Below are 25971 nucleotides of genomic sequence, written 5' to 3' on the forward strand. Positions count from 1 at the left end.
ACACAGGAGTTCTCTTTTCCTCAGGCCAACCTCCCCTGAGACAGAGACCACCGGCAGGTGACGCCAACTTCTGAGAAGCATTTGTTGGCCTGATAGCACCAATCCCAGTGTACACTTCTATGTCTCACACACTACAACATCTCCAATGAATTATTAACCAACGATAAGACTATTTGTTTTCTCTCTTTCCCCAATAAAGGCATTAAACGTGTTGTAGCCTGACAGTCGTATATATAACAGTAGCGATAGGCAAGCTTTATTTCCCAGACGAAGGTGCGGCTGCCAGTAAGCAGCTGTGGTCTAGGTGTTTAGTCTGTGCGTTTAGCTCTGGTCTTTGTAGTGGTTAGACACCATGGAGTAATTTCCACATTCCCGTCAGCAGGGGGTGGGGGAGGGGATTATGGAAAACCGGAAGTCTCATTTCTCCTTAAGATGAAATTAATGATGCCTCCATGTGCTTACTGTTGAGTTACTTCCCTTATGGAAATAATCACAAAACAAGTAACAACAACCGCAGTGGGGGAGAGAAAGGGATGAAAAAGAGAGATGGAAATAGGGGGTTATGTGGTGAGGCCCTTGAAGGGTTTTGGGGCCTGTTTCAGGAAAAGGTAATGAAGGTGCAGATATTTTGATACGCAGATGAAAGAACCTGGGAGGATGTAATCTTCAGTATTTGGCTGCAAAAACAGAGTTGATCTTTCTTCTATGACTGAGACAAGAAATAAATCTGAGCTCAAAATTAATTCTTAATACAGAATTATTAGATTGGCTTGGAACAAAACTGGAGGAAGAAGTATTAACAGGCAGTTTGTTGAACTACACATTCTCTCCCACACTTCCACTGTTTGTCTGGTCAGAGGAACACGCAGCAGAATTATTGAGTGCTCTAGACAGAGAACATCACACACATACACACACACACACACACACACACACACACACACACACACACATACTTTTGCCACCCACAGCCACACACAGATTCAGAGAAGCAGTCGTCCTGACCAGCTGCTTGTGATTACTTGTGTTTACAATGAGCATCAGGCATCTGCTGCATGTAATCCAAAACATACACACCCAGAGTCTGTGGAAAAACTAACAACACATGTGCACAAAAACACATTATTAAAGCACAAACACAGACAATTAAAAAAAAATAAATGACTGCAAATACACATATTAAGGAGACATCTCAACGTGACTCAGTGTTAAGATTGGACAATGACTTTCTTTTCAAGTAGCAATGACCATCCATTTTATTTATTTATTTGAAAAAGATTAATGCTTTTATTCAGCAAGGATGCATTACATTGATTCAAAGTGACAGTAAAAACTTTTACACACACACACACACACACACACACACACACACACACACACACACACACGTTGGGTTTCCATATTTTATGAAGAATTTCCAGACATAATGGTTTTTATACTGTACAAACTGTATATTCTTTCCCCCTACACTAACCCTACCCCTAAACCTACCCATCGCAGGAAACTTTCTGCTATTTTAGATTTTCAAAAAAGATAATTCTGTATGTAGATAATTCTTTATAAGCTTGTTTCCTCATGGGGACCAAAAAAATGTTCCCACAAGGTCAAAATTTACTGGTATTACTATACTTGTAGGGACATTTGGTCCCCATAACACCAATAGTGAGGACATTCCATAGGCGTAATGGATTTATACTGTACAAACTGTACATTCTATCCCACTACACTATACCTACCCATCACAGAAAACTGTCTGCATTTTTACATTTTTTATAAAACATTGTTTAGTATGTTTTTAAAGCTATTTTAAATATGAGGACTCATGAAATGTCCTCATATTTACGTCATAATACCATCTGTTTAAAATAAATGCAGTTCTTTTGAGTTCCCCAAAAATGTTTCATGGTTTCCACAAATATATTAAGCAGCACAACCATTTTCAACTGTTTTTTTGTTTGTTTGTTTTTTTTTTGTGACAATAATAAGAAATGTTTCTTAGCACCAAATCAACATATCAGAATGATTTCTGAAGGATCATGTGACACTGAAGACGCTGAAGATGCTGAAAATTCAGCTTTACCATTATAGTCTTAATTGTGAGTTTGTCAGTTAGTGAGAGTATGGTGAAAAGAAAAAAGAGAGAGAGAGAGAAAAAAAAACAATGTATCATCTTTTCAATTTTTTTGTATTTTAAACTCCTTTGTCCTTTAAATTTGAAGTATTTCTACACAGAAAAAAAAAACATTTTGAAAAGACCATTATGTTATTGACCCATCTGCCAGCAGGAGCTAAGAGGGCCATGCTAACCAGTCAAGCAGTGATCTCTTGGTCATGAACCTAACAACATAATCTCAACCAATGGTGTGTGTGGCAGGACTACCTCACTAGATTTGATTTTGTTTGGTGCCTCTAGTAGTACAGAAATTACACACCAGAGGTAAAATTACACACACCTTTAAATTTGTGTAGAACCAAACATACAGTTTTTTATCAAATCTTTCAAATGTGTTCTTTCTTCAATGTGGCCCAAAAACATTTTGGAAAGAACAACTCAATTCAATTCAACTCATCAAACTCTGTGAAAAGGCTCTCTTTTTTTCACTCACACCAATGTTTATGGCACTAATTATAAAAAGTGCTCGATCAGTGTAGCAGAGTCATCTCACATTGTGTTCTCACATCTGTCTCATGTTTCAGTCCTTTTTTCTAAAGGTCACTGTATTCCATACGACAGCTTCATTATGAAAAGCAACCCTAAATTCAACCCCAAGTGCTCAAAAACATGTTTTATTAGAGATGACAATACATCGCCAATCACTCTTGAATCAAGATGATGGTAAATACTACATCATACATTTTGCAGAAATGGGTAAAACATTTGTTTGTGACAAATATGAACGTATGGGCCTGTAAAGTGTACCATTCTTTTATTCCTAAAGCTCAGTTGGAGTTTTAGTCTTGAGACATGGCTTTGGTCTGGATCTCTTGATCTGCATCTAGGATGGTTTTATGGTTTTAGATAAGACTGCAAACTATTTCAAATATACTAAAGATAATACAACTTTGCATGTTATTCTCACCATCCTCCCCAAACAAAACAAAAATAATGACTTTATTCAACAATTTCTTCTCTTCCCTGTCAGTCTCCTACGCTGTTGACATAGTAAACACAGTGCAGCACTTCCGGGTTTTACGTCAGAATGCCGACTCAGTATTGGCCAACACTGTTCACGTGAGCAGCACAACACATGCGTGTGATGCTGACGCAGGAGCTGGCCAATAATGAGTCGCCATTGTGAGAAAGAACACGGAAGCACTGCACTGTGTTTACCATGTCAACAGCATAGGAGACTGACATGGAAGAGAAGAAACTGTTGAATAAAGTTATTTTTGTTTTGTTTTTGCACACAAAAAGTATTCTCGTCACTTCATAAAGGTTGAACTACTGTAGTCACATGGACTATTTTAACTATGCCTTTACTACCTTTCTGGGCCTTGAAAGCGGTAATTAAATTGCTGTCTATGGAGGAGTCAGAGAGCTCTTGGATTTCATCAAAAATATCTTAATTTGTGTTCTGAAGATGAACGAAGGTCTTACGGGTTTCGAACAACAGGAGGGTGAGTAATGACATAATTTTCATTTTTGGGTGAACTAACCCTTTAAACTGAATAATTCATATGGATTACTTTTATGATGTCTTTATGAACTTTCTTCCTCATGTTCCTCATGCACTTCATGCAATCATTTGATCACTATTGGTTATTTTCTGTATTTTCTGACTTCTGGTCTTGTGTCGGTTGTCCCAATCATCTTTTCTAGTGTTATCCGTTTTGACTCAACATAAAAATGACTTCATATCAGTGGAGAGTTTTAGAGGAAAGTTCACACTACTCCAGTGATGTCATCTTTTGTTCAGTGCCTCCTCTGAGAATTTTCTTTATTCATATTTCATTTCTATGCTGATTCTAAAATGATGTTATTGGAATTAAAAGGAAAAATGAGAAAATGTTCCACTTCATTAACTGCTCTTCTTTTATCATCCAATTTTTTCCTGATTATGTTCTGCAGGAATCCCATTTCTTTTCTATTACAATTTTTGGGGAAGTTCGGCTTATCTGTCAGCTCTATCCCAAGAGAATGAGAGACAGGCTCTGATGGACATGTGGATGTGCTTGTGGAACTGCAGCCCTGGAGACCATGACATATTCTGTCTTTACTCGTTCTCTTTTCAAACTCTTCTCTTCTCTTCTCTTCTCTTCTCTTCTCTTCTCTTGTTTTAAGTTTGAGGACAGTAAATAATAACTAATATAAACAATATATTTGTAAATATTATGCATAGAATTAAAGGGTTAGTTTGGACGTAAATACGGAAGTGCTGCACTGTGTGTTCTATGTCAACTGTGTAGGAGACTGACATGGAAGAGAAGAAATTGTTGAATAAAGTTATTTTTGTTTTGTTTTTGCACACAAAAAGTATTCTTGTCGCTTTATAAAATTAAGGTTTAACCACTCATGTGGACTATTTTAACAATGTCTTTACTACCTTTCTGTGCCTTGACAGTGGTAATTAAATTGAGTCAGAGAGCTCTAGGATTTCATACAAAATATCTTGATTTGTGTTCCAAAAGATGTTTGGAATGACATGAGGGTGAGTAATTATTAATTAATGACAAAATTTTCATTTTTAGAAGTGGCACGGTGGCTCAGTGGGTTGCATTGTCATCCCACAAAAAGAAAGTTTCTGATCTGAGTCCCAGCTGAGCTAGGATGCTCTCTGTGTGGAGTATGCATGTTCTCCCTGTGCTGGTATGGGTTCTCTGGTTTACCCCACAATCCAAAGACATGCACAAAAGGTGAACTGACATTAAATTATCTGTAGGTGTGAAGGACTGTGTTTGCCCTGTGAGGGACTGGCCATGCATCCAGGGTGTTTCCTTGCCTAAGGCACAAAACTCTGGGACAGATCCAGCATCCTCATGAGCGGTTTTAAAAATTGATGGATATTATTATAGATCTAACTTAAAAGTGGTGGAGGACACTTTTTTTTTTTTTTATGTCAAAGGCCATGTGTCCAATCAGCTGTCAAAATTGGCCAAATTAGGCAGATGCTAAAGACAGGTTGCGTTACATGCCCTTGTTGTTCTTCTTCTTCTTCTTTAAAAATAAAACATAAATATGACCCAGAATGCATTAAATTATGTGATCATTATGTGTTTTGCATGGTGACTTACTGGCTAATGAACTGGCTAATAAACATAAAATCAAAACTCAAGAGTCCAAATACTCAAGTTTTATGGTAATGTAAATAAATTACCATTAATACATCAATATTAATAAATATTGGTATTTTAAATATATTATACATTTCTGTGTTGATTTTAAGGACATCTTTGCTTTTTTGCTTTGCAATTTTGGTAGTGTGTTTGGTCACCATTCAATGCTGAGAATTATGTATCTAAAATGAAGCCCTTCTTGTGTGAGTTTATGATTGTGTACTATACACATCTAACTAGCTGCATGTTATCTTTCACCAGTTTAACGTCAACAAGACACATCCTCTCCAAATTCCTCCTTGACAGGACGGTGTGACTATATCCAGAGCTCTCCACTTCCTGCTCGGGGGCACAGCTGTTATAAGAGCCTCTATTTAACCAGAGATGAGCTCATATCCTGGTAATCAGGGCAGAGGGGGAGCTGCTAAAAACAGTGCCCCAATCACCAACTGGATCAGTGCCACTGGAGTTCCGCTCTAACACTGCCGTATCTGTCTGGCCAGCCTCATACATGCCACACATCCCTTCAGCTCTCTTCAATCTTCAGGGTTTAAATGTATCACATTTCTCAGACTGAGAGTACTATTCTGGGAACAGTTTGTGTTTGTCAAATGTAAATAATTATATGATCAGTGGATGAGGGTTCAGGTTCAAAACACAGGCATGAGAGACTGATATTTTCAGATATGTTCCCCAGATAAGGCTGTCTTTGTGTCAGTATTAAAAATACAGGCCACAAAACCTGACAGAAATTTCGAAGATGGATAGAATGTTAAAGGAAAGAGAGTTGAAAAGAGAGAGTGGTTCTGCACCACTCAGCTCTGTTCAACTATATTAATATTCTACACCAAGAGTCCACACTCAAGGTTATTCTCACTCTAAATTGCTGAAGATAAAAAAAGCTCTTCCCTATTAGCATTTGTGGGTAAAACCTGGCTAATCTTATTCACACTTATCCCTCTCGCTGTGACATCCTGGCCTCTGTTTTCACTTTTTTTCCCCCCAGAAAGGTCACAACCTCATTTTCATGGTATTTTCTAGCTTAAATCTGCTTACAATGCACAGTTTCTGAAAAATAAGCACCGCATCAATGCACAGTTTCTGTAAAATAAGTACTGCATCATAGAATAATGGCAAGTTACCTATTTTATTAAAGCTTGTATCCAAGTTTATTGTGCAGAGCTAACTATATATGTAAGTAATGTGCAATAAATTGGTTTTAAGAAGTGTAAATACTGTGGCAATGCACTGTTAAAAATGACCGTGATTTTAATGGTAAAAGACTGTAAAAATGCTAACAATTAATTGGTTTACAGAAGGTTTCCGTACTCTATACGGTGAATAACTGTAATAGATCTAATAGTACATTTAATGTAATTTTACAGTAAAATACCGTTAAATTTACAGTTTTTGGAAGTGAAAAATAACAAGTCATTGTATAATTTACAGTGAAAAACTGTAAATTGACATTCCCACAATTCCCTGCGTGACACTTCACATTTTATGTATTTTCGTTGAAATAACTGTTAATAACTGACTCCTTTTTTCTTATTTTTCTAATCAGTTATGTACATTAGGGTTTTATGTTACATAATGTTGTTAAATTAATGTTTATTGCATTTTTAAAATTTCATGTGTGTTACCATGATGGTGTTTAGTGTTTGTGTGAATGACTGTGTGCACCTTCTATATATTAGTATTGTCCTTCTCAGCTTGTGGAAAAGCTGCTTGTGATGAGCTTTGATTCATCATGTGACTCTCATCACCACTGTGTTTGGTGGTTGTCAGTGTATTACAAAGGCACAAAACAGATATTAGTACTTCAATAGGTTGGTAAATTAACATTATATCAATTAATGAAATACGTTTTTTTTACCGTAAATTTAACAGAATTTTTTTTTTATAGTGTGTAAAATAAACAGTTATGAACCATAATTATTACAATATAAACCTTTAAATTATACAGTTTTGAACTGTAAAATAGACAGTAAACTAAGTGCTGTCCCGTAAAACCAAAAACGTTGCTACCGTATTTTTTACGGTAAATTTCTAGCAACCACAGCTGCCATTTTTCACCGTAAATTTTACGGAGATTTTTTTTACAGTGAGTTTCTTTCATATAGATCTGTATGTTTGAGTGCCCCAAACAGTGCCACTGGTTCAACCAATGACAAAGAGTTTGGGGCTGGACTACTTGTTGGTTCAACCAATGACAGACAGGGGAGTGTTTGGAAAACCTGCCTGAAAACAATCATTACTTAGGCAGTTTGCTTTTTCTGGTGCAGAAATTACACCAAAATTACCTCCTTTAAAATATATGAAACAAGAGATGCTGCATGAAAACTGCCCCGATATACTTAGCAAAATCAATGAACAACTGATGTGCCATAAATTCGAACAAAATATATTATTTCCAAAATAAGTTTGAAATTGCAACTTTGTGGAAAACATTTGTGCTGGTAAACGAACTTTGCCACAAGTATATTAGGGCCTTTATACTTATCACACAGACTTACTTCACACAGACTTCATACTTTTCATCACTTACTCATCCACATGATATTCCAAAGCTGTATTTTGTTCCGTGAAACACAAAACGAGAAATTTTGAATAATGTACTTGTCATCCTTTCCCCTCACTTCAATGAGTGGGGAGTGGAGATTTCAAGTTTGAAAAAAATGTGAAGCATCATAAATGTAGCCAGCATAAAAGTAATCCATTTGACTCCAAGCCTACTGAAGCTGTGGTCTGATTATCTTTACTTCTAGTGGGTTGTTAACTGATGCAATTGTATCATTGAGTTAAACTTGAGATCCAGGTCAGTCTGATTCAAATCAACCATACAGACAGTTCAGTGAACTGGATCAAACAATTCATTGATAAGAACTGACTCAAAAGAATGATATGAGTGATCTGGCATCTTTACTTCTCTTATGAACAATCATCAATGCAATTCTTATTCACTTTCATTATACTGGAAAGAGTGGCCAAGATTTTTTTTGAAAAATTATTCTTGTGTTTTCCTTGGAAGAAATCATTCTTGGTGTGAACAAGCAGAATCTTCATTTTATGTTACATTTATATCATAAACTTTTCCATTAAGAGGCAATTTTTGCAATTCAACATAAGTAGGCAATAACATGAGAAGCACTAGCAATACAAACAGTTTGTTACTTTAAGACTGGATAATAAAAATCTAATACACAGCATAGCCATGAAAATTAAAACAAACAAAGATTTTTTTCTGCATTTAGTGTTGGGCCAGACTGTAGGGTCTGAGCATTTGGGATGGCTTGTCATGTGAGCATCTCTTTAACAGCCGAACTGACACTTACCCATGCTGGAGGTGATGTCACCGTTCTCAGAATCTGTGCCGTGGTTATTGCCATGGTAACTATTCATCACCTCCAATTTGATCTTCTTCTTCATGGCTTCAGCAAGTGTGGCAGCTGTTAGGCCTGTCAGAGTTTTAAACAGAGAGAAAAAAAAAGTGTTAATGCATAATCATTCAGTTTTCTTTGCCTTTTCCAAAAAAAACTTCTATCACTTCAGTTGCCTAAATCATGTGAGAATATGTGAATATGAATAATTGTTAACAGATTCACCTCACTGGTTTTCCATAAATGTGCTTCATTCAAATGCTTTTGTGAAAGCAATTATTAATATTTCACATCCTATAATTGAATTTGACAGAAGAACACACTGGCACTGTAACATTAGATGATAACAACAGGTCTATTATTAACAACAGCGTCATCCCAAAGCTACACTCACACTCTGTCCCATGTCACTGTTCTACAGTCAGTCACACTACATACCTCTGTCTAACTAACATCAGACACCAGCTTTGAACAGCAGGTCCTGGATCTGTTAAAGTTGAGATCTGCTTCCCCTGTCATATGCTGATAATTCAAGCTGCCTGGCACCTGCCCATTGTCACAAGTCTCCAATACCCCTTGTTAACTGTGTGTGTGTGTGTGTGTGTTTGCCCCCAGTGCACACATGTTATAATTCAATTAAAATTAGATTAGCTTCCCTTCATTGCACAGAGAGCTGCTTCTAGTCACGCAACTCAGACTGCTACTCATCTCTTTCCCCTTCCACTAGCTTTAAAAAGATCTCAGTAAGTTTTTTTTTTTCCTTCACTTTTTCCATGTAATTTACTGTTTTAAGCATAAGAATCATATAACAAAATTTAAACAATTTTAATTTTATATGTATTATATTTTTTCTTGAATATGTTCTCTGTAACAAAGTGATATAATAACAAATTCATTAGCAATACTTAATTAATTAGGTATCATGAACTAACAATTAACAACATTTTTAAAGCATTTATTAATCTAGGTTAATGTTAATTCATTAAAATACTATTGTTTATTGTTAAATCATGTCTGTTCATAATACATTAAAGGGTTAGTTCACCCAAAAATGAAATTTCTGTCATTAAGTACTCATCCTCATGTTGTTCCACACCCGTAAGACCTTCGTTTATCTTTGGAACACAAATTTAGATATTTTTCATGAAAAAATCGAGACAAAAATCAAGACCACATTCAAGGTCCAGAAAAGTAGTAAAAACATGGTTAAAATAGTCAACTTGACTACAGTGGTTCAACCATAACATTATAAAGCGATGAGAATACTTTTTGTGAGCAAAAACAAAACAAAAATAATGACTTTATTCAACAATATCTTCTCTCCCCTGTCATTCTCCTAAGCTGTTTACGTCCAGCGCTTCCAGGTTCTACGTCAGAACGCCAACTCAGTATTTGCCGACGCCGTTCATGTGAGCAACACGACGAATGCTGTGATGCTGACGCAGGAGCCGGCCAATAATGAGCTAGCGTTCTGACATAGAACCTGGAAGAGCTGAACGTAAGGTTGAACCACTGTAGTCATGCTGACTATTTTAACAATGTCTTTGCTACCTTTCTGGACCATGAATGTGGTAATTACGTTGCTTTCTATGTGTGTGTGGGGGGGGACCTTTCGGATTTCATCAAAAATATCTTAATTATCTTAAATATCTTAGTTCCGAAGATGAACGAAGGTGTGGAACGACATGAAGGTGAGTAATTAATGACAGAAATTTCATTTTTGTGTGAACTAACCCTTTAACCAATAATCTATACAACTTAAAATGGTAAAATGTATTATTTTATGTGAAAATAGGATATTGTTAATTCCATTAATTGATCCATTAATTTCCAGAGATATAGTGCCTCCACATTTTTTAGATCTAGTCACTGTTACCACTGTACCAGAACTGCTACCTCTAGTTTGAGCACAACCCAAATGTGTTGTTTTTGGTTAATTAAAGTAACATATGAACATATCTTAGCTTGATTCATTTATTAAATAACATTGCATCACAGTCGGCTTAACTTACTAATTCATACAGACAGTATTTGATCGGCTCCTGTACACTGTTGTACAAACAGGACAATTTGGAAGCCACACTTTCTAGTAAAATGCGGTTGTTCATCCCAAACACTGACTTTGTAAAAGTATCCATTCAGTTCCTAAACATTTAAAATCCATCCTTTTAAAATCAGCGCTCTAGTCCGGGCAAACCGTTCTGAAATTTAACTTTGGTTTGCTGGCATTTGGCTGCAATGCACAACAGTTATGTGCAAATATGAGGCAAGCTCTGGCAGTGAGCTTTAGGAGTGGGGTGTTTTTTTTCTCACTCTCTCAGTTGCTCTCCAAATGCTTTCACTAAATGTCAAGATCAGAGCATGAAAGCCAAGGTCCCTATTCAGCCTGTGAAGAGGACGATATCAAAGCATTCCCCACTCTCGGTCTGCAATCCACTCAAAGAGGGAAAAAACTGTCCTCTCTCTCTTTCTCTCTATCTCCCTAGTGGCCTTTGAGTTTCCATCTCTGTGGCTGACATTGATAGTGTGACCTCTGCCGAAGATAAAAGAGGCCTGTGCTGTTGAGCATTTTCTTTCTCTCTCCATCACCTGCTCTTTCTAAACGAGTACAAATGTGCAGCCCTTTTTGGGGCTCTCTTTGAGAAGTCGTAACGAGCAGACTGAGTACGCGCACATACACAAAGAGAAGGGCAGCTTAGAAGTCGGGCGGCAATTGTGCATTTAGCTTCACATGCAGAACGGACAGAATTTGTGATGCTTTAAATGACACTCTCTTGAGCAAGAGGAGAGCTGACACCACAGAGGGCGAGGTGAACATATCTCCAGGCAAAATCTAATAGGTTTTAATCATAATATCACAACACAATAAAGGGCAAATTAGAGTTGGCAAGATGAGGTTACATACTACCTCGGGCAAACCTGCATTGTAAGTGTGGAAACAATAGCTGTGTTTTGTTGGCTTTGGGCTTTTCCACAGCACAGCATGAGTCAGATTGTTTATTTGCGTCACTTCAGATAAGTGCTGTTTAAAGTGACTGACACAGAAGCATAACAGGCTGCAACTGGTTTGTAACAATAAGCACAAGAAACCGAATTAAAAAGGCAAAGAAAGAAAAGGGCTGAGAACTAAATTTAGCTTTATTTTAAAATATTCTTATCCCTGCTTAGCATGCAGAGAAAACTAAGTAAGCCATTCATAGGTTGATTCTCCCCTTAAATGTAAATCCCTGTATTTCTCATTTCAGCCTCTCTAAAGATGCCTGTAACACCATTGTCTAACTAGACACAAATTGTCGATGCAACACATGATAAAAGGTATCTTTTCCTTGTTAATCAGAGTTTTTGTCCTAAACAGCCATGGCAGCAATACCTGACTGGGGATACTACTTTTAGATTTTTTTTGCTGACAATTCATTGATTATCTCAGATACTTAAATGTTTTGTATAATACTAAAATCGTTTAATTTAATTTTGCATTGAGACAATGCATAATTTACCTCAGATTTTGAAGATAACTTAAAGGGATAATTCACCCAAAAATGAAATTTCTGTCATTAATTACTCACCCTCATGTCGTTCCAAACCCGTAAGACTTTCGTACATCTTCGGAACACAAATGAAGATCTTTTTTGATGAAATCTGAGAACTTTCTGTCCCTCCATAGACAGCTACATAACTACCTACTTTGACTGAATTGAATTGTTTAGTCCAAATTTTCTGAAGAGACTCGATCGCTTTATATGATGAACAGATTAAATTTAGGCTTTTATTCGCATAAACATCCATCAATCACACATCAGTTGTGGAAAACAGAAGTTCAAGCATGTTCGCTTGACGTGTGAGAACCAGTGAGGTTCATTCTCGTGTGTTACGCAGCATGTTTGAGCTTCCGCAAGAGGTTTGTTCTGATCAATGTTTTTATGTGAATAAAAGCCTAAATGAATTCTGTTTATCATAAAAAGCAACTGAGTCTCTTCAGAAAATTTGGACTAAACCACTCAATTCATATAGATTAGTTTTATGATCTCTTCATTAACTTTTTGAAGCATCAAAGTGGTAGTTATGTAGCTGTCTATGGAGGAACAGAAAGCTCTCAAGGTGATGATACATGGGGCAACTTTTTGAGCAATGTTGCCGTCAACGGGCAACATGGTGAGACACAGGGCAATTAATTAGGGCAACGGAGAGTTGGCAGCAACCAATCAGAGAGGATCAAATCTATTGCCAACCCAATAAATACTTTTATTATTAAACACTTCTTAGGCACTTTATTTAAACTTTTCAAATATTTTCTTCATTTTTATTAAATATAAATGCCTTTCTGATCTTATTTGTTATGGGAAAAGGGAGAAGAGTGAGTTTGGCAAAAGGTGGATTCGAACCTGGGTCGATCGCGTCAAAATCTACTTTTACGTGCCATGCTCCCTATGGCCTACACCACTGCAGACGTTACACGGAATTATAAAGCGATGAGAATACTTTTTGTGAGCAAAAACAAAACAAAAATAATGACTTTATTCAACAATATCTTCTCTCCCCTGTCATTCTCCTAAGCTGTTTACGTCCAGCGCTTCCAGGTTCTACATCAGAACGCCAACTCAGTATTTATTTTAGTATTTAACTTAAAATATTCGACGGCTACATTACAGCCTAGGTACATTAAATTGAACATCTGTATTTTAAGCATTAAATGAGGTAAATTCCCTGTTTTGGGTTGATGCACGACAACTTACCAGCATAAAAAGATATAAGTTCACGCTCTTTTTCTTCGCTCCACTGCAACTGAGAGGCCGCCATCTTGTTTGAATTTTTTCTGAAATCTCCAAGCCGATCACGTGATCGGCTGCTAGCATTCTGATTGGAGGATCTCAAAAAATTGCCAACGACCTATCTAAAGTATCCAGATAGAAATTTGTTGCTCATTCTCAATGGGAAAGTGCCCAAGCAACGTTGCTCAGCAACACTGCTCAAAAGGTTGGCCCGTGTATAATCACCTTCAGATTTCATCAAAAATATCTTCATTTGTGTCCCGAAGATGAACGAAAGTCTTACGGATTTGGAACAACATGAGAGTGAGTAATAAATGACAGAATTTACATTTTTGGGCGAACTTTTAAGGAAACAGGTAAGTTAAAACTGTGAACTTTATATGAACAAACAAGTGTATTCTATGACAAGGATTGTATCAATCACTCAGTATATATTTTGAATAATGTTAAATTGGTTCATTTTTTTATTAATTTGATTATTTTGTTGCAAGTGCGAGACAGCAGTATGCTTATGGGAAGACGCTCTTCTGATTGGCTGTGATTTGTGATTGATTTTGTTGCGTCTTGTAGCCTTTTCGCATCTGTTGTCAACAGACAAATTGCTTGTCGCTGGAATTTGACTGTGTTGCATCTGTTTAGGACACAGTGTATGTCTTCATCTAAACGATTAATTAACTACTTCCTTTTCCTATTCTCCTTTCACTTTTAATTATGAATCCTGATTTGATCATCTTAAATTCTGCTTTTCTCATTTTAGAAGGAATGAGATTTGTTTGTTCTGGCAGTAACAGTGAGGTATAGGAGCATTTCCTCATTTTCTTACCAGTGTGAGACATCATTCCTGAGGACATGAGTCCAGAGACGGAGTGGGGCAGGACGTGAGGGCTCTCGGGTGATGTCACACTCTGGGTCCTTTTAGGAGGTCTGCCAGGTCTGGAGCTGAAAGATGAACACAAAATGTCAGACAAGCATTTCATTTTGGTTACATGTAACAACCCATCTAGAAGCTAATAAACTGCTTGCACATTGCAAGTTGCAGTGTAGACAGTTTTGTTGATTATAATGGGAATGCTGTAGTTTTACTGCATCACGTCACTCAGTTGAAGAGTAGTCATGGTACAGAATGATTAGAAACTAACAAGTAGGCCTGAGGTTAGTTGTCACACTGGGAAGTTGTCAAAAGGGCTATATCTCAGTAACTATATGTTCTCAAATGTCTAATTACATGTGTGTGTATTCTATTGCTGTGGTTTTGTATGCTGGTTTCAAACATCTATTTTAAAGTGTTCTTAGTAATAATAATAATAATAGCTTAGTGATTTCTGTCCTACAAACTCATCATATTTAGCTTTGGTAAACAATGGATAAATAAAAATAAACTGGGATAGTTTGATATTTTAATTTAATTTATTTTTGTTACTTGAATTGTTTTACTTTTTTTACTGATTCTGCTGAAAAGCTAATAGGTTGTTCCACTCCCAATGGGGCATCTTGTCACAAACGCCAACTTCTTTTCAATTAACTATATTTTTACTCTATATCACAATAATGGTGAAACAGCCTTTTTTTTTTTTTTGTAGCCAAGACTTGTAGCCAAGGTATATGTTTATAAATACACAAACTGCCCTGCTCTGAAAAATGGCCACTGGAGTAAAAAGTGTGACAACTAGCTATTTAACTAACTATTTATTTATTTATTTTTAAAAATGAAGGTATGATTAGCACACACATCCATTTTTGTTCAGAGCTGAACTAATCTACTATGCATACTTGCATGCGTCAGTAAATACTCTCAAGGACAGTCTTTTTTCTGCCATCTCTTGTACCCCCTCCCGTCTCTTTTTTCTCTCTTTCTAATTAGATCACACAGTAGACTCATCTCCCTTTTCCATAATCAGCCGATTTTTTACTCATGTATAATGCATGCTGCGCACCTTGTTACCTGCTCTTGTGCATTCATGTGCAATTTAAATTTGTTGAGTTTACAGTACATGTGCTAAAATCAGCCACGACTCTCTGTAGCACACACAAATACCATCTGCATTAACTTGAGGTTTTTATCTAGACAACCGGGTTTACCTAATTGAGTCTAAATAGGATGGGAAGTAGGTTATGGTCCATTTTCACCTGTTTGACTTAACACGGTACACTTCTGATTGCTCTGACCCTCTGCGTATCTCTATCTGTACCGGCTGAAGAGGGTGTCAGATTTTAGAGAAACCTTTAATGGAAAGCATTCACTTAAAAAAAAAAAAAAAAAAAACTTCATCATTTAGCTGAGCACTCTAGAAAAAAATCCTCTATTTCGCGCAGAGCCGCTGCTCACACCTCCCCCAGTGCTGAGCGCCAATCATCCTTCATAAAATATTAAAGTCCCCACCGTTTGCCCTTTTAAAATCTCCCTCTCTCAATTCCCTAATTGTAGTGTTTCTTTATCTGTCCACTGCAGAGAGTAAATAAATGAACAAAATAGCTATTTTATCACAGCGCCTGACCTTTGAAATGGGAGAGGATTATCACAGGTTTATTTCTCACCCCCCGTTCTCTCACCCTACACACACACACACACACACACACACACACACACACACATAACAGGAGTCAGGACTGTGTGTATGTTTGTCTTTGACAGAGATGATGACTGCTGTTGTACACATGGATATAAATGGGCCAGACATGATGCTAATTTTTGTCTGGATCTATTAAATAGGTTAAAATAAATCCATACATATAATAGCTTGATTACACCTCATCCATAATGAAATGTTTTGCATTTCTGAAATAAAATTGCTTTTAATTTTTTTAGGGGTCTTAAAGTAAAAAATGCCAGCGTGATTCCAGTAAAAGGGAACATTCTCAGAAATGTGGCTAATGTTCTGGCAAGGTTTTCTCAAAGTTATGAACAAACATTCTTCCAGTAATGTTAATAGAATGTTTGTTCAAAGTTATCTGGTCTTTAATAATGTTCTCAAAATGTTAGCACAAAAACATTATTTATTCATTGTTCATGGAATGTTTTTTCTAAAACATTTTAGTTGGATGTTAATCCAACATTTTTTAAATGTTACTATTTGATTCATTCCTATAGTAACATTCCCATAATGTTAAATGATAAAATGGAATGTTTTTTTAACGTTCACATAAAGTTTTTAAAACATTAAAAAAATTAAAGAGAGAGAGAGAACATTCAGAAATAACATTTTCATAACTTTATATGAGCATTAGCAAAAAATTCTTAGAACGTTTTGTTTGCTAGGATACTGTCAGAACAAAAAATAAAAGCCTCATTAAAAGAATTTAAATTCTTTAAAAGAAAACCTTAAGTAGCTTGGCTTTTTTTTTTTTTTTTTTTTTAATAAATGTGAGTACAAGCATCAGAGGGAAAAAAAAAAAACAGGAAATGATAGAGGACCCCTGCAGACCCTTATAACTGTGTGACAAAGTCAATAAGGTTATTTCAGATTGTAAAATGTGACACAACTCGACAAAATCTTAATGATATTTAATTATTCATTTAAGATGTTGGATTTTTTATTACTTATTACTCGGTTACACCACCTGACATGTTTTTGTGATTAAATTAACTATGTTTTTCAAACTTTAAGTTTTTCAAAAGTTTTCAAAACCATATGAAATAACATGAATATATTTCTAAGAGTACATTTCTAAGAATTTGGCAGCTGTTTTTTAACCTTCTTTAACGGTTTATCCTTTTATTTTTCATGGACACTATTATTGGCATTGACCCAAATGACAACACCGTGACATGAACAGCATTTTATTTCATCTCATCCTATTGAACTTCTTTCTTTCATGAACTCTCACACACTTACACACACACACACGCATCTTATCTCTGTTTCCAGATATGAGATCCTGCTGGATGTCCTGTGGTCTTTTACACAGTTTTCCTCTTTACAAACAACCAGTTAAAACCCATGTGGCTTCATGTTTTATACAAACACAACCAAAAAACACACGCACATATCTGTACAAACACAATCATCTTCTGATTCTGTTTACAATAACAGCATACTCTGAGAGACATGCTAGAACGTTAGTGCTAATGACGCAGTTCTGCTGAAGGACTGTCTTCTCTCTTCCAACAGCCATGCTGAATGCCTAACAGGCTGACATTTTTAATAATTCCTAATGGGGCGATATTTTAATTAAACTGATACTGATGGAATCAGATTAAATGTGGTTAAGCCGTGCAGCGGAAATGACTCAAGAAATTCAAAGAGAGATCAGAAGATAAGGCACCATTTTAACTCTCTCCCTCTCCCTGTATGATTCATTAACTACGACCCCCTTCCGTTTGCAAAATGAAGAGTTTTTTTATCACTGCAATTTTTCTAGATACTTCATTTGAGAGGACAGATGTGCACAGGAAACAAGACTTAAGATTAACATGGTAGTCTATGAAAGAGTGAGTCAGAGGGGGAGAGAGAGAGAGAGAACAAAAATGCAACGTACAACTCAGGGTGCCTTTGAGGACATTTAATTAAAATCTAATCCTGCATTCATTAAGGCTCACATAAATTAAGCTGTCATTCATAAGATTTATGGATTCTCATTTGCATACCACATACAATTCATCAATTACTGGGGTATGAAAGGGGCACAACCCCCTCTGGGCTGCCCACTGCCACACAAACAAAAGAGGGGGGAAAACAGAGAGAAACAGAGGAAGGGGGGTCTAATTCTCCTGTTTTCCACTGACAAACACTCAGATGTACTTTTCAATTATTATGTCCAGTTGAGGCTGTAAATAGGGACTGATCTGTGTCCACAGTGCAAACAGATAAGAGAGGGCGGTCAGAGCAGGAGGTACAGTATTTCTGAGAGGAAACGGATTTCTTTAGATTACAGAAACAGAATAAAAGGAACTAAGAGAGACAGATACCTCAATCCCTTATCTTTACAATAACTACCCGTTTCACTATAAAGCTGTCGTTCTGGATAAGCTAGAGAAAACAAACAAATCAAAAAAGAATGAGAACCATATTAATATTCAGGGTTAATGAAGCAAAGAGAAAGACACTGTGTGTGTGTGTGTGTGTGTGTGTGTGTGTGTGTGTGTGTGTGTGTGTGTGTCTACCCATTAGCAGAGACAGTCTCTTTCTGACAGGTGAATTTCATCTGGTGGAGAGCTATAAATAGTGAATTTGTCAAATAAGTTTACATGATCTTCCTGCTTTAAAAAAAGAACAAATCAAATTAATACACTCCTTTTGCATTATAGAGGGTGTTTAGCTAGTTTTTAATTATCTAGTTTTTAATAATTGTCACCTTGGGCTTGCTCAGGTAAGGTTTAAAAGACAATTTGTATTCAGTAATATTAATCACTTGACTGCACTCACACTATCAGATGAGAACAAATCTTGAACTGAATTCAAGTTAATGACACTAGATAATAACACTATTGTCTTCTGTAGAGATGACTTTGAAGTTTGCAATATTGACATTTATTGAACTGAATTGAATCAACACTTAACTAAATTGAGCCAAATAACACTATTACCTTCTGCAGAGATGTCTTTGAAGTCATCTCATAATTGATAGAACTTCAAGACTGACACAGTTATTGAACTGAACTGAATCAACATTGAACTGAATCAAAGTGAATAACGACACAGTTATTCACAGCTGAATTTGCTTCATAATTGATGAATTTTGCAACATTAAAGGGTTAGTTCACCCAAAAATGAAATTTCTGTCATTAATTACTCACGCTCATGTCGTTCCACACCCGCTAGACCTTCATTTGCCTTCGGAACACAAATTAAGATTTTTTTTTATCTCCCATAGAAAGCAACATAATTACCATCATTCAAGGCCAGAAAAAGACATGGTTAAAATAGTCAATGTGACTACAGTGGTTCAAACTTAATGTTATGAAGCATTGAGAATAGTTTTTGTGCGCAAAAACAAAACAAAAATAACTTTATTCAACAAATTGGCCAAAACTGAGTCGGTGTTCTGACGTAGAACCTGGAAGCGCTGAACGTAAACAGTGTACGAGAATGACACAGAAGAGAAGAAATTGTTGAATAAAGTCGTTATTTTTGTTTTGTTTTTGCACACAAAAAAGTATTCTCATTGCTTCATAAAATTAAGGTTGAACCACTGCAGTCACGTCGACTATTTTAACAATGTCTTTAGTACCTTTCTGGACCTTAAAAGTGATGGTTAAACTGCTTTCTATTGAGGAGTCAGAGAGCTCTTGGATTTCATCAAAAATATCTTAATTTGTGTTCCGAAGATGAACGAAGGTCTTACGGGTGTGGAACGACATGAGGGTGAGTAATTAATGACAGAAATTTCATTTTTGGGTGAACTAACCCTTTAACACTGCTATTTTCCTGTTTATTACTGTGAAGCTTCTTTGAAACAATCTGTATTGTATATAAATATAACTTGACGAATTACACGTGAGATTTAAGCTAATATGAATTAAAGACAACTTGAAATAAATGGAAAAACATTTAGACAGAACTGCTCTTTGATGAAAAAAGCCCAGCTGAAAGGATAAGAGCAAACATCCTTTATTCTGGGCTCAAACAGGAAGTTCCTTCATGATGGGGCGTAATCGGAGCTCTTATCGCAGTGAAAGACTGAACCCAAATAGTCCACTGTTTGTGTTTCAATCTGCGGCTCTCTGTGATGAATGAAATGTAAATAAGTGTTGTGGCCCCTGCAGGGGGACGAAGAAAGAAGGGGAGAGAAAAAGACAGACAGAGACTTAACATCTGTCCCATACACACACACACACTTCAACATTCTTGTTCCCAAAGCATACGTGCGCACACACAAATATCCACATGCACAGGAAATAACAGCAATGGAAAAAAACAGTACTGTAAACATTTTACAAACAGACTGCTTCCTCAAACAGACATATACATCCACACACAAACAACCACACCAACAAACTTCAAGAAGATCAGTCAGTGAGTCAGTTAAGATTGTGTGTGTTATAGAGTAATATTGTCTTTGACGTACTTCAGCAAGCCAGCTTGCCTTTTCAAGCTTGTTTACATTATAAACAAAAATCATATCATACTCATAACAGATTATACTCACAATTAAAATAAAAAATGATTGATGAAATTATATTGAATTTACAAAGCTCCAGAGCTTGAGAGTCTATCAGTTTATATTAAACACTAATCAGAGGATCATGTAAACACACTCAAATGTGTTGATGAGAAAGTCTGTGAAAAATTTATAGTCTGAAAACCTAATAAATGTAATGAATGGAATTGTTAGGATTGTGTAGCCAGACACACATGGGGCGGAAATTAATGGTGAGCAAAGGATGAGTGTAATGGACTCATTTAGAAGTTGTTGACTTGTCTTGTATGTTAGTAAATATGTACCATATGAAGTGAACCATTACACCACTGTGTCTTGATTTTGTGTAACACATTTCATAAGGCTGTTTAAAAACATGTCAGGCTAAGCTGAAGTTCAGCTAGTTTTGAGAGACTTCCCAATGAATACTGTGGCACTCTCCACAAATAATGTACAAAATAGGGCCTGAAACAAAAGTTAAAAAGTTTGGGATCGGTAAGATTTTTTAATGTTTTTAAAAGAAGTCTCTTATGCGAAACATATGTGTGTTTATTTGATCTAAAATACAGTAAAAACAGTAATATTGTGAATTATTATTACAATTTAAAATAACAACTTTCTATTTGAATATATTTTAAAATGTAATTTATTCTTGTGATGGCAAAGCTGATGTTTCAGCATCATTACTCCAGTCTTCAGTGTCACATGATCCTTCAGAAATCATTCTAATATGCTGATTTGCTGCTCAAGAAACATTTATTATTATTATCCATGTTAAAAACAGTTGTGTAATTTTTTTTTTTTTTTTTTTTTTTTTTTTTTTGATGAATAGAAAGCTCAAAAGGACAGCACTTATCTGAAATAGAACATTTTTGTAACATTATACACCGTTCAAAATAAATTTTTTTGGAAAGAAATTAACACTTTTATTCAGCAAGGACGCATTGAATTGATCAAAAGTGACAGTAAAGACATTTATTATGTTACAAATGCTTTCTATTTCATATAAATGCTGTTCTTTTGAACTTTCTATTCATCAAAGAATCCTGAAAAAAAAAAAAATAGTACACAACTGTTTCCAACTGATTATTTAGTTGTTGTAGAAAGTATGTAAATGAAGTTAGTATGTCACAAGTTTAAGAAACACTAAATTGTTTTGTAATACAGGGGAAAATCATGTGATCACATGGTTGCATGCTTACTATGGAACACAGTTAAATAAATATTTTGTTTTTGGTAAAATTAGCCATTTTTAATTTGATAACTGAAAACAATTTCTTGCAACAATTAACTGAATACCAATTAAACAGATTATGCCTTATTTTGATTGTTGGATACAATCAAGACCTTGATACAGACATTTGATGTGTTTAAAATAAGCTATTTTTCATGCAGGGTTAATTTTATCCCAGATACAGTAATAGTTATCAAACCAAAAACATAGTACTGTACTTGTGCCTCTAATGCTTTTTTTTTTTTTTTTTTTTTTTTTTTTTTTTGTGGCAATTAACAAAACTGAGGCTAGAAAGTGAGAGAATGCATTTATTTCTTATTATTAACAAAACAATAAAGTGTTCATCTTATGAAAAAACTGAATAAATTAAACTACTTGTTCTCTATTTGACAAACGTTCAGTTCAGTTAAGTAAGTTCACAGGTCAATTTGATCATATTGTAACCAGGGAACAGTTCAATCTCATATCAGGCAGATGTTAAAAGGTTAATTGTAAAAGTCTATTTCGCCTGTTCAGGTTCTTGCTCCTCTTTAATTTGCTGTTATTATTGTCTCTCATTACAGAAGAATCCAATAGGGACCTGACAGGTGACATCCTATCATCAGAGGAAGGGTTATAAAGCTGCTACTCGGGATTACTAGAGGAATTTTAAGACCTATATAAGCCAGTATTTCCTTCATGTTAATGCTTTAAGAACTTTAGGATTTACCAAGCAGAGATAAAAAGGCATATTCCCAAAAAAAAATCAGAGAGGCCAGTAAATATTCGTTTGAATCTTAGTGAAGTAACAACACACCTCGTCCTGTCTCTCTCTAGAATTACACAGACAATTAGTATTTGTTGTCTAAAAAGTCACCATGAAATCAAAGTTGACTATTCTTTTGTTATGGAATATTGCAGTGTTTATTATAAATGATTTATCTGTGCACATCATAATTTTTTTTTTTAAATAATGTGCCCTCATAATCAGGGTTGCCAGATTTTCACAACAAAACCCGCCCAAAACTAGCCCAATTGCGTTTCAGGGGGGTCTCTCGGTAAAAGGGGTAAAATCCGCGTTTTTGCCAGGATTCCCCTGGTAAAATTCACATTCCAAGGGCTAATTATCATGTTATTTGGGGTTGCTTCAACCTGCCGACATGAAAAACAACCGTGTTAAAGTAGCCCAATTCCGTGGGAAAACCGCGAATTTGGCAACACTGTTCATAATCTTTAAGCAAAATAACTTCCCCTCCCGCTTGCAATGAAATCTCTTCTGCTGTCTGATGACGTGTTCACTGGCGCGAGGGCGGGACAACCTGCAATCAGGGCCATACGCAAGGTTCTATAATTACCGAGGTCTAAAAATTGAGCTTGCTAAGTTGGTTCTGGGACATTCTTGTCTCGTCACATTGACAGTTACAAATTACATTACATGAATCAGATAAATTATATATTTTCAATTCAAAATAGTTAAATTACACAAAAGTTTATTACTTTGCATCCATATTTCTGTTGGTCGTTTAACATTTCTATCGTAAAACAGCTGTGAAATATTAAATGTTTAGTTTAACTACTTACATCTTATCTCGCACTTTATGATCGTTAACTGAAGCGTTGCTCTGGAATTTTTGCGCTCTCGCGCTAATTTGCCCCGTTTAGTAAATCTGGCCCTTAATGTATTTCTTCATATTTTAGGTAAAACTAGCATACCAAGAACCATTGCATTACACTGTAAAAAAAATCTGTAAAAAAAAAAAAAAAAAAAAAACGGATAATGTACTGGCAAAAAGTTACCAGGACATTATACAGTAATTTTACAGACATTTTCGTTAACCCTAAAACACAACACAATGAAGTTCAAAATTCAAAATACAGGTAAAACACCTGTAAAAAATAAATACAGAAAATTCCATCAATTTAACACAGTACATTGTGCCCTATTTTTACTGGTTTTTTTTGTTGTTGTTGTTGTTTTGTTTTTTGTGAGGAGTGTAGATTGAAGCTTATTGGAGTTCTGAATGGAGTGTGTTTCCATTGCAGAACAACATTGTGGTCTGGAACAAGACTAATCAAAGCCAATAACATCTGCCATTTATAGGGACAATATCTCAGCTATGTACTCACCTCTATATAGGACATAATTTAAGCCGTGTCTTGTGCATATGTAGGTCATTTAACATCCCACTGCCTCTCCTCTCATCCTTTTGTCCTTCATACAATAAAAGTCCACAACAAAAATAGTAATTTTCACACACTGGCATATAAATCACTCGCTTTTCTCTCTCTCAGTAGCTTTTGGCAGATATGGGCCGGGTGTGTGTGTGTTAACTTTACCTTCTCACGGGGACTGTTTGAAAGTACTGCCACTTTCTTTTGACCCTCAGTTGAGAAGAGTTATGTAAAAACATGAGGTGAAATCAACACAACCATTAAACAGGTTAATCTTTTCCTCATTCCTTAGTATCCACTGTGATCTCTCCATCTCTATTTCCGTCTGTTCTCTGTATTTTGGGAAGATGCAAAATTTCCTTCCTCTGTCCTCTATGCACTAATCAGGTCACAGGCATAAAGGAAGCTTTAGGCAAAACCTTTATGTGTTACTGCTACATGATCCTGTTCTACTTAAAGTAGCATTACCTTTAAGAGGATAGAAAAAGAGAGCCAAAAGAGAATGGAAAATGTAAGCAAACTTTACAACGACCCAGCATTCCCATGCACTTTGTTTACACATAGCTTTTTTAACTGAGTTTTCCCACAAATGGATACTCCCCTTCACCAGCACAGAATATTCTGGGTTCAATACAAGCTAAGCTCATTTGACAGCATTTTGTGGCATAATGTTGATGACCGCAAAAATAATTTCAACTCTTTAAATAACAAAAAAGCAAAAATCAAGGCACTTCAGAGAAAGTACATGGGAACACGAATTTAAAAGAAAATGTGAATAAATTTGAAGCTTATAATTTTATAAAAGCCCTTAGAATATTTTTTTTGATGTTAAAACCTGTTTATTATTTGAGCTGTACTTTTTTTCTCAACAATCTTTTTAGGGTTTCAGGCATTTCATCATCACGACCATGAATGTGCAATGTTATTTTAGTATCATTGAGATACAAATATTTTAAATTAGTTTTTATTTTTATATTTTCCCTTTTCATTTTCATTTTATTGATTATTTTTTATTAATTTAGTTGTGTTTTTGCCATTTTTATTAGTTTTAGTTTTTTTCTATATGTCTATAGTTATTAACTACACTGTAAAAAAAAAAAAAAAAAAAAGAATTGTTGGTTTAACTTGAAAAAGTAAGTTACGTGGTTGCCTTAAAATTTTGAGTTAATTGAAATTAAAAATTTGAGTTAATACAATAAGGGCAAGTGGTTTAATCAACAGAAACTTAAAATACTATGTTATTTGTACCACATTAATTATTTAAGTTGGTTTGACAAAAGAAAAAAATGTTGTGATAACAAATCACAAAAATATTTTTTTACAGTGTATAATAACCCTGCAAAGTTTACATCTTGTGGCTATACTTTTGAAACAGCAAGTATTTTACCATTTACAGATTGGCCCCATTAACTTTCTCACTGTGGTCTAGCTTTTTGCTTTCGTTTTTATAAAGAAAAGGAGGGATAAGTCAAAATTATTTTTTGTATTAATGCTGACGATTGAGTTTAACTTGTACTGAACCTGGAATATTCCTTTAAGCCATGCATTTTCCCTCTTTTTTCCCTCTCTTGACTCGAGTCTCTGGTCGACCCCACACTCTCCTGGCCCCCTAACCCACTGTAGTTTAATGAGCATACAACTATTTAGTCTCCTACCCACCAAGGCACTTCACAAACAGCTGCATTCTACATGCCACGTTTCCTAGATACATCACAAACAAACACCAGCACAGACTAAGAATGTGTTGGTTGTTGATTTTTGATTGGTTCTAAACGTAGCAGTGATTGACAAATCTAGTTGAACTAAATTCTAGTTCTAGTTCATAGTCTGGAGTTTGGATATCTCAATTACTTTTTGACATTTTTGACTGAAGAATCTCATTAGTGTCAAAGCCAGAGGGGTGAAACTGCCTAATCGTGAAGCTTTGTAACACTTTCCAGACTCTCTCAATGACACTTCCAAGAGTAGCTGTATGGAAAAGAATGACAATTTCTCTGATAACATTGAGATTTAACCATGGACATGTCATATAATGCTTTTTCAAATATTTTATGATTTATTAGGTTAGGGTTAGGGTTAATAGGAA

General features: G+C 35.5%; 1 protein-coding gene across 1 annotated transcript in view; it reads right to left on the reverse strand.

The window, feature by feature from the left end:
• dachc (dachshund c) overlaps positions 1-25971 on the reverse strand; it is a 67495-nt gene that overhangs the window by 29789 nt on the left and 11735 nt on the right. Inside the window, exons 2-3 of the mRNA XM_051899617.1 lie at positions 14247-14362; positions 8610-8732 (exon numbers count right to left, since the gene is read on the reverse strand). Of these exons, the coding sequence (XP_051755577.1) occupies positions 8610-8732; positions 14247-14362 (239 nt within the window). The remainder of the gene's footprint in view (positions 1-8609; positions 8733-14246; positions 14363-25971) is intronic.

The sequence above is a fragment of the Ctenopharyngodon idella genome, chromosome 1 (assembly GCF_019924925.1).
Source record: "Ctenopharyngodon idella isolate HZGC_01 chromosome 1, HZGC01, whole genome shotgun sequence".
NCBI classification, from domain to species: domain Eukaryota; kingdom Metazoa; phylum Chordata; class Actinopteri; order Cypriniformes; family Xenocyprididae; genus Ctenopharyngodon; species Ctenopharyngodon idella.